Source organism: Neovison vison, chromosome 2 (genome assembly GCF_020171115.1).
Source record: "Neovison vison isolate M4711 chromosome 2, ASM_NN_V1, whole genome shotgun sequence".
Lineage (NCBI taxonomy): Eukaryota > Metazoa > Chordata > Mammalia > Carnivora > Mustelidae > Neogale > Neogale vison.
In genome coordinates this window covers 78,219,876-78,239,306 of record NC_058092.1, presented here as the reverse complement: position 1 = coordinate 78,239,306, position 19,431 = coordinate 78,219,876, and the positions used below count along the sequence as shown (strand labels likewise).

The 19,431-nt window shown below is 45.9% G+C and overlaps 1 protein-coding gene across 2 annotated transcripts in view; it reads left to right on the top strand.

Annotated features, from left to right (window-relative positions):
- Window positions 1–19,431, top strand: part of TGFBR3 (transforming growth factor beta receptor 3) — a 200,053-nt gene that overhangs the window by 132,946 nt on the left and 47,676 nt on the right. For both annotated transcript variants that reach the window (XM_044238675.1, XM_044238674.1), the window contains exon 5: window positions 15,691–15,874. In XM_044238675.1, the coding sequence (XP_044094610.1) occupies window positions 15,691–15,874 (184 nt within the window). The remainder of the gene's footprint in view (window positions 1–15,690; window positions 15,875–19,431) is intronic.

Genomic DNA, 19,431 nt, shown 5'->3' with positions numbered 1-19,431 from the left:
TAACAGGAGGCCTGAGTACTAGGAGGCTGTGCCACTAACTCATTCTGTATCATTGGACAAAATCACTTCAGTCCCTGGGCCTCAGTTTCCTCATCCCTATAGTGAGGAGGTGGTACTAGCCAGTCTCTAAAGAGATTTTCTGATTCTTTGATAATATGGCTGCTAGATATTACATCCCAGTTTAATTGGAAACAGAAAATGGTAATCTGAACATTGCCTCTTCAGCAAATCCAAGTAAATATCAGGGCAGAGCAGTTGAGGGAAAAAAAAAAAATGAAAGAAACCAAACACTATGCTATTGGCTTTGGAATAAAAATAAATCAAGATTTAATCCTAATGAAAAAATGTAAATGAATACCAGGAACATGCTTAATATTTAAAATCTAGTTTTGTGTTCCAGAGATGGGGGGAGGGGTGGGTGAAGAGCCTGAGGTTGCAAAATCTGGTTTATTCCTTTTACTTCAACTTGGGGGAAAAAAAGTCTAACTATTTTGGGCCTCTGCCACCAAACCACAGGCAGTTCTGGGTCTGCACTGCAGTTTGGATGACTGACAAGCCTCAGTGAAAAACAAGTGCTATTTGTTTTCCTGTGCCCAGTATTTAACTGGAAATCAGAAGGCAAAATTTCCAATCAGTTGTTAAATAGCCCCAGATGTGCGCTCAGCTCCGCTCGAGGAAGGGACACGCACAGCCTATGCCACGGCACATGTCCACACGTTCCTTTTCATGACTTCAAGTGATGTGTAACGGAGGGTTGTAGTATCCAAAAATGCCCTTTGAATAACTCAGGCATTCACGTTCGGTTGTGGAGGAGGGAACTTTAAAAAAAAAAAAAAAAATTCCCATATTCTTCACTAGTTACATTTAAAAATCTGGAAATGATTTTTTTTTTTTTTCCTCTCAAAATTCGTCCTTTCCCTTATTTGGCAGCTCTCCCCACATTTAGGAAAACATGGATTAGCATACCTGGGATGACGGTTTATGCATCTACTTGTTCATTCATCCCACACCCGGTTTTTAGTGCCTGCAGGCTGTTGGGAAGTGAGGTTGGGTATGGAGAATTCCAGAGAGAAGTGGAGTGGACTGCCTGCCCTCGAGGAGCTGCCCGTCGGAGATGAAGAGATGGGCAATTGCTGTTCAGTGTAGGGGGTACCATTGTTGGCTTCTGAAGGTGGGAGAAGCTGAGACCACCCCTCTGTGAGGCAGGCCGAGGAGCAGTATGGGTCGGGGTTGCAGACGCGAGCACAGCTCCTTGCTCCACCCCCAGTGTCCCTCCTATATGCTAGGAGTGTACAGACCAGGGCTCCATGTATACCCTTTCGGATTTTCCAGTGAGGCTTTCCCCAGATAGATTCTCTCTCAGAGACAGATGAAATAACTAAACATTTCATTTCTTCTTCTTTTTAAAAAATGTCTCTTGTGGAATGACTCACTGTGCCCTGTGGGATCTATCAAGTGGTTGTGTACCATACATTTCTGTTCCAGAAGCTGCTTATCTGTTGGTTTTGTGGCTTGTCTGTAAGAGCCCTAATTGTACAGGGCTTGATCCTCTCATGAACTGGGGTCAGTCAACTACCATATTTCCTAGGAACGAGTTTCTGGCCCATTTGTGGTAAAAGAGCTCTTCCTAAATGTCACTGTGGCAATTAGAGTGTTGGCAGGAGTCCAGTTTCAGCTGGCAATCCTTGTCCAGAAAGAGTTTCTTGGAAGACTTCCTAGGATTTATCTTCACTTGCCGGGTTGAGGCTTGTGAAGTTTGCCAGTGAGTGGCCCCTTGGCCTTATGGGGTTTGCCTGGGTGTATTCTTCCTGATCAAGACATCCTGTCCTGGAGGGTTCACGTAAGCGTCGACTTTTCCTGGCTCGGCTGGACTTGCCGTGTCATGTCTGTGTGTAGGCCTGAGCCACATCTCTGTGAAGGCTTTGCTTTCACTCAACAAATTGAGGTTAAATAAACTCAATTTTACCGAGGAGGGAAGGCTGGTTTCTTCGCGGAGAGTTCTGTTCCCTTGCTTTAAGGCTTTACTGTCCAAGGCTAATCTGGCAATCTGATGGGGCTGCCCCTCCCAAGTTCTGGGCAGTTGTATCAAATGTGACATTGCTGGTGCCCTTGGTTAATGTTGTGGGCAGCCTCCAGGGACTCTTCAGTAGAAGAAGTGAGTGTTTTGTTAAGGGAGGTTGCAGAATATTTTTTCATGTCATAGGAGGGAGAGAAACCTGTCTCCTGGGAGATTGTGGGGAGTTTGGCTTGAAAGCTCATGGCAATGCCTTGGTCCTCTTGTAAGCTGTTGACAGTGGGCCCTTGGTAAGCATTCCCCACAGGTGGCTTGCATTCCCCATCTCTGGTGGGGACTGCGTGATGGTCCGACTCCTTCCTCGGCATGGAATCATCGGGTTCATTTGAGGCAGCCCAGTTCTAGCCCTCTAGACCTCCATCATCCAACCCCTGGCTTGGAAACTGATTTCTGCAAGGGAAGAAAGGGTCCCTTTGGCTTTTCTTATTTCTTTGTCCGAGGTAGAATGTGTATCCCGAGAACAGTTTTTGCTCTCGGGTTTTGCCGTCGGTCCTCAGATGGCCTCTGAATGCCCCTGGGCCAAGGAGTCCTCTTCACTCTGCCCCTGCCTTGCCCCGTTTGGGTGGTTGATGACACAGCTGTGAGCTGAGACTCAGAGTGGACCTAGAGGTCAGGGGCTTCTCCATCTGCCACCTTGGTCGAAAGCCCACAAAAGCCCATTTGATCTCTAGCCCTTCCATGTTCATCACAGAGAGTCTGTTCTGGAGATGCTACAGTTTCTGGCTGATACAAGCTGCTGGGCCATGTTCAGACCTACTGTTTGGAGCCACTACTGCTCTAACCCTGGAAAACAGGGTTCATATATCCTCTCCTGGCAGTTTGGACAAGAAGGCAATGGTCCAGTCACAGTGAGGAATGAATTGTGGCCTGTCAGCCAGACGACCCTTGTGGCCTGTCTTGAAGCTGTGTATACATGTATGTGTACATTTGACAAACACTTAGAGCTAGGCCCTCTTCCAAGCAGTTTACGTATATTACCTTATTTAACCTTTGTAACAAGCCAGTGAAGTGGGTCCTGTTATTTTCCACATTTTAACATGAGCGAATCCATTTCCACAAACAGAGGTTTGTTCACTTGGTAAGTGATCAGTAAGGATCTTCTTGGTTATTATCTCCTGGTGTTCTATTGCTAGGGGGCTAAAGTGGGGCTCTGTCCACCCAGCTCTGCTGAGTTCTTGAGTTCAGTAGCTGACTGCTCCCTGCTCCATGATAGTGGAGTAAAACAGCTCTCTAGTGGGAAAGAAAGTCTGTGGTTCTGGTGTCAGCTCTGCTTTCTACCGTGTGTGTGGCTCAGGCAGATCCTGTAGCTTCTCTTAGTGTTAATTTCCTTGTCTATAAAATGGAACTTGGATTATCGATCTTGATAAAGAGGAATTCTGTAAAGGGAATTCTAAGACCCTATTTGGAGCCATGCACTTGTAAATTTCCGTTTGTGTCCGTTTGAACCCGGGTTGGCAGATTGGATGTAACTTAAAAGAAAAAAAGAAAAATCTTTCCCGGTGAGGGATTTCCCATAAGTACTTTTGGAGGGCAAAAACAGACCGAGGATCAAGGCAAGTAATAGTAATGATGCCAACGTTTTATTTTTTCCTGAAAAATACCCCTTACTTTTTCTTTTCCCTCCCTCCCTCCCTCCCTTTCCTTCCTTCCTTTCTCTCTCTCTCTCTTTTCTTTTCTTTTTTCTTTAAGGGAGGGAGAAAGCATGCACACGTGAGTACCAGGCTGGGGGTGCAGAGGGAGAAGGGAATCTTTTTTTTTTTAAAGATTTTATTTACTTATTTGACAGACAGAGATCACAAGTAGGCAGAGAGGCAGGCAGAGAGAGGATGGGAAGCAGGCTCCCCGCTGAGCGGAGAGCCCGTCGTGGGGCTCGATCCCAGGACCCTGAGATCATGATCTGAGCTGAAGGCAGAGGCTTTAACCCACTGTGCCACCCCAGTGCCCCAGGAGAAGGGAATCTTAGGCAGGGTCAGTGTTGAGCCCAATGTCGGGCTTGATCTCATGGCCCTGAGATCATGACCTGAGCTAAAACCAAGATTTGGACACTCAGCTGACTAAGCCACCCAGGCTCCCCTGAAAAATACCCTTTAGATGGCAAATGCACTTTAAATTTTGGGTCATGCTCATCCTAAAATCCTGCTAACATTGGCGGATGAGAAAGAGTAAATTTAGGAGTCTGGAGAGCTCATTTTCTAAGACCGTTGAGGGTCCCTGTGTGGCCTGGGACTCTGCTTTGGAAAACTGTACATTATAAAGCAGCTCACGCTTCATTAATTTGGTAACTTGTGCGGACTGAATCTGTGTTTCAGGTGGAGTGACATATTTTGCTTCTCTTTGTATATTCACATATACTATCATTTCTGTAACATCGCCATGGGAGATTCGAGTATTGCTTTTGTAGTGGCCCACATTCAAGTTTGTGCGTGTTTATACTCATGTGGCAGCATCTCAGAGCTTTCTTCCTGGACATGTGCAAACATGTTGGGTGTTAAGAACAGAGGGCACTTTTAGTCCTTTAGTTCTTTCTAGTTCAGCAAAAATAAAAATTAAAAGCAGAGGGTGACCGTCATGAATGTTTTGAGAAAAAGCGTTGAGTATGTTTTACGTTGTTTTAGTAGAAGAAAGTAATCTGGTTGTAGATGCAAAATAGAAGACACCCAAGAATTTTTAAATGGTTGCATGGACTTGTGTTTCTTGAATGCATGGTCGGCAGATACCATAATCACATGGTTCATGAATATGTAGCATTACAAATTATGACTGTAGGTTCTGGGCATGGAAGTTATTATTTCTTTAAAACAAACTTAAAAAAAATTGACTCATGATATATGGTTAATAGAAAACAGGTTTCAGATCACATTTCACATCACGTGGCTTTGGAGGAAATGGGCAAGCGCAGCCCCCCCCAGGAATTGGGTAGAGAGAGCGTGTGATTTTTTTTCCTCTTTCAGAGTACAGGGTTTAGTCCTCATTTGGGAGGTAAATATTTCAGTACTGCTCCAGTACTTTATGTGAGTTTGTTTTTACTGGACTTTGTGCACAAAATACACCAATGCATAATCTCAATGCCTTTCTGTGTGGACACTGTTAGGAGTCCTAGGGCCCATCTGTAGAGATCCTATTTACATATAAACCTAAATTCTAGAGAAATGCCTGTTCTACTTTATGTCTTTTTTTCCTCTAGAATGGAACTAGTAAATACTTGACACAGCAGGTGTTTTGGAAATACGGATGTGTTTTTCTTTGCCTTATTTGTTGTTCTTGTTTTGCTCTATTTTTCCTAATCAGACAACTCCAAGAAGAGATTTGTCTGCACAGGGGTCAGGGGAAGGGAATAGGAATGATAAAAGTTGGGGGTAGGGCCAGACAGAAGTGGGAGAGGAGATGATTTTGATTGTCTACGCGCTACCCCTTGACCAATGCCAAAGTCTATAAATATGTGAAGCTGGGTGTGCAAGCAGAGCAGAGCAGCCGCAAAGAGCTAGCTAGACAGCCTCAATAGCAGGCATTCACCCGACTGATAACTCAAGCTCCAAATGGACCACAGCTGAGACATGGGGTGTGTGTTTGTGCAGTTCCTGGAACACATTTTCCTCTGAGATGTCAGCCGGCATTTCTTTATCTTTGGGGAGCTATGGCTCCTCTGTTTTCACAAGGCCTATTTCTTTCTTTTTAGATGTGCAGGAAGGTGACTCCATCCATGACTTGGCTTTATGCTCTTCTGCTGGGCTTTCCCCTCCCCCCCTTTCTTTTTTCTACCAGTGCAGAGGAGAGAATTCTTGCTCAATCTGTATGCAATCCTGTTCATGCTTGACAAAGATTATTTGGAATTTAAATAATATGTGTATCTAGCGCCTAGAGCGGTGATTCTCGAGTATGCCTTGGAATCATGGGGTGGTGGGAGGAAGGTTATAATGCAATTTCCTGGACCCTGCATTCCTCCCCATCCCAGAAACTGCAGGATGATTAAAGTGATCTAAGGAGCACACTTTGTGAAGTATTGGGCTTGAGGAGGCTTCTTGACATTAGTTTATATTCTGAGAGCAGATCAAGAAGCAGATGGATAGATGGATATTATCAGTGCTTCCTTATGGTCATACTGGGAGTTCTAGAGCAGTGCTGTTCAGTAGAAATAAAATGTGAACCATGGAGGCAATTTAAAATCTTTTAGTGCATTTAAAAAGGTAAAACAAATGGGGTAACTGGGTGGCTCAGTTGGTTTAGCATCTGCCTTTGGCTCAGGTCATGATCCTCAGGGTCCTGGGATCAAGTTTCGATTCGGGCTCCCTGCTCAGTGGGGAGTCGTCTTCTGTCTCTGCCCCTCCCCTCTCTGGTGCTTGCACAGCCTCATGCTGGCTCTCTGTCTCTCTGTCTCTCTCTCTCTCTCTCACTCTCAAATAAATAAGTCTTTTAAAAAGGTAAAAGAAATAAGTGAAATTAATTGTAATGGCATATGTAATTTAGCCCAACATAATCAAATAATATCGTTTAACATGTAATGAATAAAAAAACTGTTGAGATTTATTTACTCTTTTCTTGTGCAATACGACACAGTACAGTTGCTGGCGCCCTTACAACACAGGTCGGTTTCCCTAGCCATATTTCAAGTGAGCAGTGGTGGCATGTGGCTAGCAGCCACTGTGGGCAGCTGTGGAACAAGTACAGCCTGCCCCAAGCCACTGGCAGACACGTGACAGGTTATGGCCCTCCTCGTTTCTCCATTGCTTCTCTATATGAATGACTTCTGAATCCTTCTCAGTGACAGAATTTCAGAACTACCAGTTAATCAGACCTCAAGATTCATTGATTCATTAAACAAATACTTTTTTTTTTAAGATTCTGTTTATTTATTTGACAGAGAAAGACACAGCGAGAGAGGGAACACAAGCAGGGGGAGTGGCCTGAGGGACAAGTAGGCTTCCCGAGGAGCAGGGAGCCCCCAGTGTGGGGCTTGATCCCAGGACCCTGGGATCATGACTCTAGCTGAAGGCAGACACTTAACGACTAAGCCACCCATGTGCCCCAAACAAGTACTTCTTGAGTATCTTTTCTATGCACAACCCTGTCGTAGGTGCTTGGGATAGCCCCACAAACAAAACAGATGAAGATGCCAGGCTCTGAGGGAGCTTCCGTGCTGGTGGATGGGGATGGTCAATAAGTATAATAAATTAGTAAAGTATTTGATAGTTTGGAAGGTGACTGTTCAATCTAATAGCAGTAAGGACATGGGAAGCAGGTTTGGGCAGGGGGCATCGGGATTGCTAGAGTGGGGCTGCTGGCCGGTTGGAGTGTAACTTTAAATAGGTCCCATGAGAAGGTAACAGGGAGTGGCCTTGAAGAGGGTGAGGTGAAACTTGAGGTGAGACTTCTTTATCAGGACTGTTGGCCTGGGAGCATTCTTTGTTAGGTGAGGGCAGGGAGCCGGGAAGAAGGGGACAGGACGAGGTGAGTCCTTATGGGATGGCACCATCCTCAGCAAAGTTTCCGTCTCCCCCCTCACTGAAGACCAGACCAACTTGGGGGAGGCCCAGAGGAATACCGTGAGGCAACCCCCAGGCCTCTGAGTCAGCCACTGGGCTGAGTTAAGTGCTAAAACAGAGAACCCCTGTTCCAGGAAAATGGTGACTGCACCCATCAGCCCAGATTTGTTCACTTTGCTTGGGATTGGGAGATAAATCTTGAGGCTTCCGTGGATCTGCTTAGGACTTTAAGAGTTAAAGCTTAAACACAGGTGTGGAAACAAAAGGGCTGGTTGCCTCTTTTGCTTTTGCTTTTTTCTTGCTCTTTTTGGACAAGGTTGTTGAATCTGATCCAGAAAAAATAATAAACTTGGCTCTCGTTGCCTAGCTGTAAGTTCTTGTCATAAAACTCCCAGCACTGGCAGATAGAGTAATGTTCTGCTCTTTCAAAAAAAATCTGGTAGCATAACCAGAATCGAAAATACAAATGTCATGCGTGGTTTAAGTAGGGGCGAGCATTCTGGAAGGGAGGTAGCTCCGTGTGCCTCTCGGCAGCCCAGGAGTTGTTGGGCCGTAAAGTGCTTCCTGTTTGCCCCTTTAGTAGACACTCACTTGCTAAGGATCAGGATTCTTGTAGCTCAGCGCTCCGTTCATTCCCACAGGAAGACGTTTGTCATGTCAGGGAATGTCAGAGGATTGGGTTTTAATTAGCAAGCAGGAGGAAAGTTCACTGAATTGAGGGGTGGGGGAGAGAAAGACATGGAACTACTGAATGATTTAGTAATTGGTTTTTAGTTGGAGTTAATGGGTGAAAAAGCAAATTATGGGGTTAGAGGTTGGCTACGAGATCGTTTGGGCAGTGAGGGAAGTAAGGAGTTCGGGTTACAGGAATGAAGAAATTATGGCATATCCTTTCCTGGAAATAACAGGACTGAGTTCCATTCAACGAGCAGTTCCTGAGTCCCTGCTTTGTGCCAAGCTCTGTGCCAGGCCCGGGAGATTTAGAATGAACAGGGCACTCTTATGGCCCTCCTGGTGTTGTTCTTTTGTCAGTTTTGGTGATAAACAATCATGGTTCTTGTGAGAGAGGGGCCCAACGAGAGGTGTGACAAGGCACCTGTGCCCCATTACACTCTGAGGAAAGGAGGGGAGTCTGGGAGGCTTGGGAGGAGCAGTCCAGGTGGGGAGCAGGGTGTAGAAAGACTCAGGAGCCTGAAGCAGCAGGATGTGTCTGTCACTGAGTGATCCCATATGGTGAGGAGATGGGGGAGCAATGGGAAGTGGGGCAGGCAGAGACCCTCCCTGGTCATATGCCAGCTAAGATGCTTAATACTATCTCACATCATCATGTGTGGACTTTTTAGAAAGATCTCTCAGGTGCCAGGGTGGAAGAAGGAGATAGGATTGGCAGCTTGGAAGATAGGAGGTGACTGTGATCCCTGAGGTATAGATTGCTTGAGATATTAGAGCCAAAAGTGAGATGGTAGCACGGCGAGTACCTACAGCTAAGGTGGAAAATGGAGGATGCAGTAAATAGCATTTGAAAGTTTCTGCTGTTGTATCCAAATATAAAATTCTTGCTCTTAACATTTTTTTTTAAAGATTTTATTTATTTATTTGACAGAGAGAAATCACAAGTAGATGGAGAGGCAGGCAGAGAGAGAGGGAAGCAGGCTCCCTGCTGAGCAGAGAGCCCGATGTGGGACTCGATCCCAGGACCCTGAGATCATGACCTGAGCTGAAGGCAGTGGCTTAACCCACTGAGCCACCCAGGCGCCCCACTTAACATTTTTTTTTAAAAAACAATTCCATCGGGCTCTCTGCTCAGCGGGGAGCCTGCTTCCCCCACCCCCGCCTGCTGTCTGCCTGTTTGTGATATCTCTCTGTCAAATAAATAAATAAAATCTTAAACAAACAAACAAAGAACAATCCCATATTCACTCAGGTCGGTATTTTCTTTGCAGTTGTGATTGTCTTAGAAAAAATATTTTTGGTCATCGTTATTCTCTTTACATCTATGTCCTTCCACAGACTTTAACCCAGGTCAGACTCTAATGAGGGTACCATGCCATGAAGATGAAGCAGGGGTGAGGACACTGACCGGTGGAGGGACGACAGTGACAGACCATGTCCTCGGGCAGGTTCTAGCATGGTGCCCTTAGAAATGAGATGAGGGGGACGCCTGGGTGGCTCAGTTGGTTAAGCAGCTGCCTTCGGCTCGGGTCATGATCCCAGCGTCCTGGGATCGAGTCCCACATCAGGCTCCTAGCTTGGTGGGGAGCCTGCTTCTCCCTCTGCCTCTGTCTGCCTGTGCTCACTCTCTCCCCCCCTCTCTCTCTGATAAATAAATAAAATCTTAAAAAAAAAAAAATGAGATGAGGACAGTTCTGGGGAGTTCCTTTGTAGATGCTGGATGACCTGTGACCCCAGTGGGTGCTTTTCAGCATGCTGGGGTCAGCATGGGGGTGTACCTGAAAGGCCACAGACCTTAGCCTGGTCTTAGTCCACCACTCAGGGATTCAGATGAAAGTATAGGAGGTACAAATATGAAATACAGCGATGTTGACAGCCAACAGAGTGAGGATTTTTATGTGTTCTCCACAGACTTCGAATATGGGTCTAAGGAATAAATACAAGACTCTGTATTTATAGGAAAGAGTTACTGGTATAAGGGAGGGATGCAGAAAGCCTCGACCCAATAAAGACCTGGGGACTTAGGTCCCGCCCTGTCCTCCGTCACCTCCCTGGCATGAGCTGCTACCCTTTCTCCCCAGGATTATTACAGAAGTCTACTCCTGGCCTTGGGCTCTTGTCTCCCTTCAGTCTAGACTGGCCGTAGCTGCCAGAGCAATTCTGTTAAAACATTTGTTAGTTGTTTTCATGAACCTCCAGCGGTGGCCCATCTCACCCAGACTAAACACTGTAAGTCCTTACCAGAAGGGTAAGGTTGGGTAAGGGTAAGGTCAGATGGGACCTCCTAGTCTCTCGGACCCCTCTGACCTTTTCACCTACCTGTGCCCTCCCGCAACGCCCATCCCAGTGCTCTGGCCACACGAGCCTCCCTACTCGCCCTCGCCCCACCTTTACATTTGCTGCTGTCCCTGCTGCAGATGTTTTCCTTCTTACATCCTTCTGCAGGGCTTGCTGTCTCTCTTTTTCAGGGGTTTAACTGCTCATTGACTTCCTCAGTTGGACTTTCCCCACGACAACATTTAAACCTTCTCCTCTCCTCTTTGCACAGCACTTCTTAGGATATTGCATATTTGACTGACTTACTGTGCTCCTCTGACTTCCTTACTAGACGGTAAGCTCTACACGGATGGGGAGTTTTGTCTGTCATCTTCTGTACTATTATCCCAGATTCTCCAGTAGCACCTGGCATAGGGGAGGCAGGTGCTCAATAAATATTTGTCACAAATATGTTTAAAGTATAAATTAATGAATATGAGATACACCAGCAGGGTTCAGATGATGAAAAAGCTTAATGTGATTTGGGGCCTCGTTAAGAGTCCACATATATGTAGAAAGAGAGGTATGTTGAATTAGCTCGGATGATTATGGAGGCTGGCAAGCCCCCAAATCCTCAGGGTCTGCCTCAATTTGAATCTGAAGGCCAGTAGGCTACTGTAGAAGCAGGAAGAGCTGTGTCCGAGTCTGAAGGAGATGAGCTTGTCAGGCAGGAGATTTTCTCTTACTCAGAGGGAGGGGCCAGGCCTTCAACTGATTGGAGGCCCACACTTGATAGGAGGGGCAGGCTGTTTTACTCAGTCTACTGATGTAAGTGTAATATCATGCACAGACACCCTCACGGAAATACTCAGAATCACGTTTGACCAATACTCTGGGCACCTTGTCAGGCTGACACAGAATTAACCATCACAGTGCCTTTGTCGGACCACACCCCAAACCCCAAGTCTTGTCCCAGACACTGTGTTTCCGAGACTATGCTGGTAAAGCTCTGAGAACCACAATATCTGGGGAGTTGTTGAGGGGGCTGGAAATAGCGCCCTGAAGAACCAAAGTCGTGATCAGGGTCAAAGGACATCTTCCAACATTTGAAGGCTTGTCTCAGGGAGAGAAGAGGAAGGAGTTCTTGGTCTGGAAGGCAGAGCTCTGACACGTGGGCCTAAGGCAAAGCTTACAGATAGAGCAGAAATCTGCCTTGGAAGCTGGTGAGGTCTTCTTTCTGGCAGGATTGGTGCAGAGGCCAGCTGTGACCAGGAGTCAGAAGTCTCCTGTTCTGGTCTTGCTCCAGTGCTGACTTTCTGACCTTGGGTAGGCCCACAGCTTCTCAGAGGTTTCTTCTCTGCTGTGGAAATCATAGTGGCCTCGCTCACAGGTCGTCCAAGGATCAGATGGAAATAACATTACCTTCTAAAGCTCAGTGGGGGTTGGGAGAGGCCTTTGTCGGCGTCCAGCTTTGGCTGAGCCAGGAGAGCGGGTGGTCAGGAGTGCTGACTAAACCCTTGCCGTAGCAGAAAATTTCCACTGACCTGTAGTCAGGGACACTTCACTGCCTCTGGCAGCTTTGCTTTCTTCTCCTTGGAATGTGCCTGAGGAGTGGCAGTTCACTCCTTCTCCAGATTCCACAGCCGTGAGTATATAAGCCGAGTTGCTGCTGGCCCCAGGAGAACACAGACCTGAGCTGGGCTGACGGTGCTTGAGGGGATCAGCCAGGAGTTGACCCTTCTTGAAGCATCGGCCATGCCATCAGATTGCTTTTCTGTGACTTGAGCATACATTTCGAAGTTGCTCTTCTCTTACTGACACTGTAGAGCCCGCCTTCCACTCTGAAGGAATGCATTCTCTGTAAAATGCTTAATACTTAAGTGCTTTATTTTATAGCTGTCCCGTGATGAGCACAAAAGAGAGGCGCATTCAAGGTGCCTGCCTAAACATTCAGAACTGTGCTGGCAGAGGGACAAAAGCCTTTGCACTGTTGTGGGTTTTTCTCAGTAACAGGTTTGAAAAAAATGACTTTTTCATCACAAGTCCTTTAGCCTCCATTAGCACAAGTGCTTTTTGGTGGAAAGAAGGTTTTGCTACAGTGCTTAAGTCATAAAAACCAGATAAACTCTGGAGTTCAGTGTTGGTGAGTAGCTAAGCCTGGGAGTATTTAGACGAGGGTTGGCAGGTAAACGGTTCGGGAAATTTTTCTTAGGCATTGTCAAAACAAGGGCAAAGCTAAACTGCCCCCACTGGTTTTGCTTGTATATAACTGGCATCAGGACATTTAGCAAATGTCATTATCACACCTTGGAGCACTTCGTGGAGCCTGATAGTAGGTGTGTAGGAGGGGTAACTACATAGTTAGAGGTCATCATTTATGTCCAGCTTAGTAATGATTAGTTCTCAGCTTCCCGGGCCAGTACAAACGGGGAAGCTTCTCTTATTCTTTATTAAGTACTAGACAGCCCAGCTTCTAGCATAGTGAGGGTTGTCGATTTGGGGATCCAATCTGGGGATCCAGTAGATGTTTGAGTGTTACTAATGTGCAGTCAGTTCATAGTGTAGACCAGCATTTCTCAGTCACAGTACTATTGACATTTTGGCTAATTCTTTTTTCCCCCTCTTTTAAAGATCTTATTTATTCTTTAGAGAGAGAGAAAGCACACTAGGAAGGGGAGAGGCAGGCAGAGGGAGAAGCAGACTCCTCACTGGGCTGGGAGCCCAAGGCAGGACTTGATCCCAAGACCTGGAGATCATGACCTGAGCTGAAGGCAGATGCTTAATCATCTGAGCCACCCAGGCGCCCCCATTTTGGCTAATTCTTGATTGTGGGGGCTGCAGTTGTAGAATGGGGGGCAGGGATGCTGAGGAGCACCCCGGCCTCGGTTCACTAGACAGCCTCTCCTCCCAGTTGTGACAATAAAAAAATGTTTCCAGACATTTCCAAAAGTCCCCAGGGGGACAGAAATCACTCCATTTAAGAACCACTGATATAGAGGAAGCTGCAAGGTATCCACACTGTCCTTGACCTATAATAATGCTTTTCAAACTATGGATCACTGGGTACCAAGTAAGGCAGGGCTTCTCCACCATGGCTGAGCTTGGGAATCCCGCAGGGGCCCTTACGATATTCCGATGTCTGAGTCCCATCCCTAAGATTCTAATTGGTCTGGGGTGTGGCCTGGACCTCGGGATATTCCGAAGCTCTTAAATGCTTCTACTTCTCAGCCAAGAGTGAGACCATAGCATCAATAGATCATGGAATCAATCTGGTGAAGAACTTCTTTGCTGGCATTTAAAAAAATACAGTAGTGCTCGCTTACCTGCCGTTTTACTTTCCGTGGTTTCTTTGGTGGTCAGCTGCGGTCTAGAAGCAGACAGTCCTCCTGACAAATTGTTGGGAGGTCACTGGTAGCCTAACACTGCATCACAATGCCTGTGTGATTAGCCTCACTTCATCTCCTCATGTAGGAATCTTTTTTAAAGATTTATTTCTTTATTTTAGTGGGAGAGAGAGAGAACGAGCTCACATGCAGGGGCAGGGGCAGAGGGAGAGAGAGAACTATCTCAAGCAGCCTCCCAATGAGCATGGAGCCCAACATGGGGCTTGATCTCATGACCCTGAAGTCATGACCTGAGCTGAAATCAAGAGTCAGACACTTTACCAGCTGAGCCACCGAGGAGTCCCTCCTCACGTAAGCATTTTATAATCTGACATCATCACAAGAAGAAGGGTGAATATAGTATAATAAGATGTTTTGAAGAAGACCACATTCACATAACTTTTATTTACAACATATTGTTTTAATTCCTCTGTTTTATTACTAATTATTATATCTTACTGTGTGTCAATTATAAATTAAACTTCATTATACGTATGTATGTGTAGGAAAAAACATGGTGTACATAGGGTTCAGTACTGTCTCTGGTTTTAGGAATCCACTGGGGGTCTTGGAAGGTATGCCCCACAGATAAGGGGAGACTACTGTACATACATATAATTGAATAGAAACTGTTAAGGCCAGCACAATAGTTAGGATAAGTACCATTTTGTGTGTACATTAAGCTTGAAAACACTGCTGTAAGCGATAGAACCATAAGCAAGATTTCTGCTCTCACCCTGCCTTTGGTCGGTTATTGATAATCCCTTCAGAAACTGTTGTACTTTTTGTTAGTGGTAAATTGTTAATGTGAAATTTAACACGTTTATAGTTGTGTGACTTGGGAATTTATGAACATTTTTGCTGACAATTTGAGGTTTCACCCTGACATTCATAAAATCACCTATTTTTGCAAATGCTAGCCAGTAAAGATGACATGAATATTTTTGCCAACTAAATTTGATTACAGTGCAGCAACGAGATGATAATTTTCCTCCTTTGTATGTGTTAATTATATATACCATGATGTGCTATGTCAGCAATTGTCTAAATACATCAAGCAAGAATGTGGTATTTGCATAAATCATCCTGAAAGTTGTACTGGGATCAGTCCAGCAGCCTCTTGACTTCATTATCTGTGGGTATTTGGGGGTCTTCAAAATAAACGGTAGCATACATGCATCTCACTCACTTCCAGGAAGCAGTGTAATGTGGTAGAAGACTGGCAGTCTCCAGTCATTCTTTTTTTTTTTTATCTCTGTGTTCAAGAGAACGTAAACCAAAGGGAGATTCTTGCTCTGTCTCTGTGGTGGTTAACTTTTGGTAGATGCTGTGGTCATGGATGACCTGAAAGTCAAGTTTACCTGCTAGCAGGAACTTGACTGATCCTGATCTGACTTGTCCTGATCTTGAAGGCCACTACAGACCCATGACAGCACTCATCAAGGTTTTCCACTTGACTTGAAACCCATTACTTGAAATCACTTCAGTGTAGATATCAGAAAAAAACAGCAATGATCATTCACAATGCACTCTGCGGTCTCTCAAAGAACTCTCTCATCACAGAGTTCTTTGAAAATTCTTAGGGACATCCTGCGTCATTGGTAGCTTTGTTGTTTCCTGGGAGAAGTAGCCTTGGGACTGTTTTCTTGAATCAGCTGCTGAAAAAAAATAAAGATGATCGGCCTGTGTAACAAAGAGAAGAAGATGGATTGACAAATACCCATTGGTTGATAAGTGCTCTCTTTAATTATGTTTCAGCTCCCCGTGACTGCTCCACAATAAATATGTTTCTCTATTCTATTCTATTCTATTCTGTTTCCTCTAGGTGTCTCAGGGTTCCACAGTCCAGTTTTCACCAGGAAACTTCTCCTTGTCAGCAGAAACAGAAGAAAGGAGCTTCCCCCATGGAAACGAACATCTGTTAAATTGGGCTCGAAAGGAGTACGGAGCAGTTACTTCATTCACTGAACTCAAGATAGCAAGAAACATTTATATTAAAGTGGGAGAAGGTAAATTTTATGTGGTTTCAATGAATGACTGATTTATGACACTCAGTTGTTTTCTTTTCAGAGACCAGGTGGTTAGGGCAAGGAACCCTAGAATTACAGAATGTTGGAGCTGGCAGGGACCCGGGAGATCATTGGGCCTACTCCCCTCATGCTCCCTCCTTCTCTTTTTTTCCTTCTGAGGAAACAGGCCTGGTAACAGCCAAGTAGGAAATGGGGAATAACATGGTTGAGAGAGGAGGAGGTTGCGGTGTACGGTTTAGAAGACATCCATGCACAGAAGTCAGAGTAACTGAAGGGTGAGAATCTGAGGTGAGGGAAAGGAGGTGATTGCCAATGGAAAGGAGGAGTTGCCGGAAGGAGTTAGGGCACCCCCTTACCTGTTAACCTGCAAACATTGGAAGCCAATGTTAGTTTATGGTCTCGAAACATTGGTTAGATTTTGGACAATAGCAGAGGAAAAGTGTTTGAATATATTTTTAAAACTTACACCAGTTACAAGGACAAAATTACTGGAGAAAGGACCTGTGTGGTCCTGATAAGAGATGGTCCATTTTTAATTTCCTTGCCTTGCAGAGGGATATAAATATCTGGTCAGTCAGCTTGAAGGCCCATTTTTAAAAATAACTTCTTTCATCATTATTTTTAGTTGAGCGTATTTGGAGCCCCCCTGAGTTACTAGAAATAACAACTCTTGTGAATGAGTTCTTGTAGTCAGGTGATGATGTGAAAACCGCATGTCTTGTCTTCCGCATCCATCTGCTTTCTGTTGAATTTAACAGCACGTGTCACCCCTTTCACAGGCTACATGACAGCACAGCACGGGTTATAGAGTGCTTGTTCATGGCCCGTTCTTTGTTTTTTTTTTTTTTTTTTAAGATTTTATTTATTTATTTGACAGAGAGAAATCACAAGTAGATGGAGAGGCAGGCAGAGAGAGAGAGAGAGGGAAGCAGGCTCCCTGCTGAGCAGAGAGCCCGATGCGGGACTCGATCCCAGGACCCTGAGATCATGACCTGAGCCAAAGGCAGCGGCTTAACCCACTGAGCCACCCAGGCGCCCCATGGCCCGTTCTTATACTTGGGCTGTGTGACAGGTGCAGGAAAGGAGGACACTGATGTTAGAGTGTGTGCTGTGTGCAGAAGCCACAACACGGCTGCAACAGGTGCCTTTCCCATGGACCCCACTTAACCTCGCCAGTAATCTTAGGAGGAAACCATTATTTCCACCATTTTACAGAGGGGTTAGTGGTGGGTGAAGCTAGCTTGCTCAAATCCACATTATTAGCCAGGGGCAAAGCCAGAATTCAGACCCAGGTTTCCTGACTCCTGAGTCAAATGCTTGTTTCCTGATGCCGTATATTAAGTCTTAGCCAAGTAAGCGCATCCTGAAAATGCAAGTAGGCACCCAGATGGGAAGATTTCTTTCGTAGAGAGAAGAATTTTAGATGTGTGTTGGGTTCAAAAGTTGAAGTTTGTTACTGGACTCTGAGGGGGTGTCAGGTAGCTTATAGAAGTCAAGTTCCATTGGAACAAAATGAAGAACCTCTTTTAACAAAGGTTCTAAGCCACACACACCCCCACAGTGATCTACATTTCTGAAGCAGAACTCTAGTAGCATCAAAGAATGCTGATTACCCAGAATTTGTTAGAATAAGAAAAGGTATTACAGTAACATTTAGAATGTTGACCTGTTCTCTTGACAGTGCATGAACTTTTATTCGTAGCTGTTGCCTGCCTTGAGAGTCAGGGATTAAGTGATGTCCCCAGGGCCACACGCTGAGTCAAGGAAGAACTTAAAGGACATGGTGTCTAGTCTAGTAAAAACCAGTGACTCCTTAATAACCCCTTTGGAGCCCCTGAAACTTGGTTCCAGCCACCAGCTGGGTAGGACTCCCTGGTAGACAGCATGGAGAAGAGCATTTGGGGGAAATGAGGGTCCTTGCTTGGGTTGGTGGACCACAAGGTGATGTTGTCTATTACCATGGATCAGGCTTCACTGAGCGGGACTCATGAGTCTGCTCCCCAGAACCTGACTTGCCTCTACCAAGCTTGAATCCAGGGATCGCAGCCCATGAGCCTCCTCTTGCTGTATCCCCAGTGGCATTTTCATCACCTGGGAACTTGTTAGAAATGCCAATTCTTGGGCCCACCAAAGACCAACCAGATTGAAAACTCTGGGGGTGGGGTCTAGCCATCTGAGTTTTAACAAGCATGTCTGATGATTCAGATACATGCTAATATTGGAGAACTGTGACTGTAACCTGCGTACCTAGAGTGGAAGAATTGAGGAGTTTCCGTTCTTATCCCAGCTGTGAAACTTCAAGCAACCCTCTGATTTCCCACTTAAGCCTTACTTTCCACAGGAGGAAAATGAGTTTACATTACCACCACCCACCCCCCCACCCCACCCCCCATTCTCGAGGATATCATTCTAGGTTGCAAAGTTATTTGTCAGTCCTTTCCTAAAATACAAATACGCATGTGACTCCCCCCGCCCCACCTCCCAAAACTTGCCAGGTTTCTACCCGGGGATTCCCCTTTGTGGTTTCCTTTCTGCTTGGCAGTTGGTCTAAGTTTTGATGCCAGGCGTGCAGAAGGTCATTCAGGGGGAAAAGAACTCATATATAGGCATGTACACACAACAGAAAGTGATTAGCTTATTCAGCTTAGCGACAATGGCCTCTGGGTCTTAAGCCCTTAATAACACAACTTTTAAACAAACTTTTCTTAGTAGCTTTGGAGGGTCACAATGTGTGTGAGTTTTTTTGTCATTTGTCTCCAATCTCACATCATTGTTTGTCCATTCAGAAAACCTATGACTTGTGCTTGCTGTACACCAGGTGCAATCCGGGCACACCTGTGGACTGGATGGAGTGATAGGCCAGAGTCCCAGGAGGGTCCTAGTCTCTTGAGTTGACTAGCTTGTCCCTGACCCATACACATCCCCTTGGAGTCTTGATTCCATTTCAGTCTTGCTACCCAGCATCATTTTCCGTCCTGTGATCTGGGGGAGGCATCCGCAGGCCTGCAGCGGCACAGTATGCGTTCCTCATCTGTTCATCTGGCAAAACCCTCAGCAGATGCCGCCGGGACTGGCAAGGGGAGACTGCTCCAGCCGCTGGAGTCAGTGGAGCCAGGGGGTCTGTAGGGAGGCATGCAGGGTGAAGAGCCTGCCTGCTCCTCTGGTCCCATCTGGTCCAGGCCTGGTGCTGAGGACGCCACGGTTCCTGGAGCCAGGATGCCGCCATGTGTGCTGTGGACCTCGGCCCAAGGGAGGTGACGCAGGCTTGGTGGGGGTTGAGAGCAGGGCAGCATCAGCCCAATCTGGGGACCTCCTGGGCTGACCCCTTTCTCTGGAGTGAAACTTGCCTGTGAATTTGAACCCCAGCATCCTGTCCCTTAAATGAAAGAGGCAGAAGTTTGTTTCATTAAAGTGCTAGGGCTCTGATTAATTACCCCTTCTGAAAAAAAAGTCTGCTACACCTAGAGCTTCCCTTACACTGGTCCCAGCTGTCATCCTGCCAGCAGTTTCAAGTTCTGTTTAAACATTTAAACCGC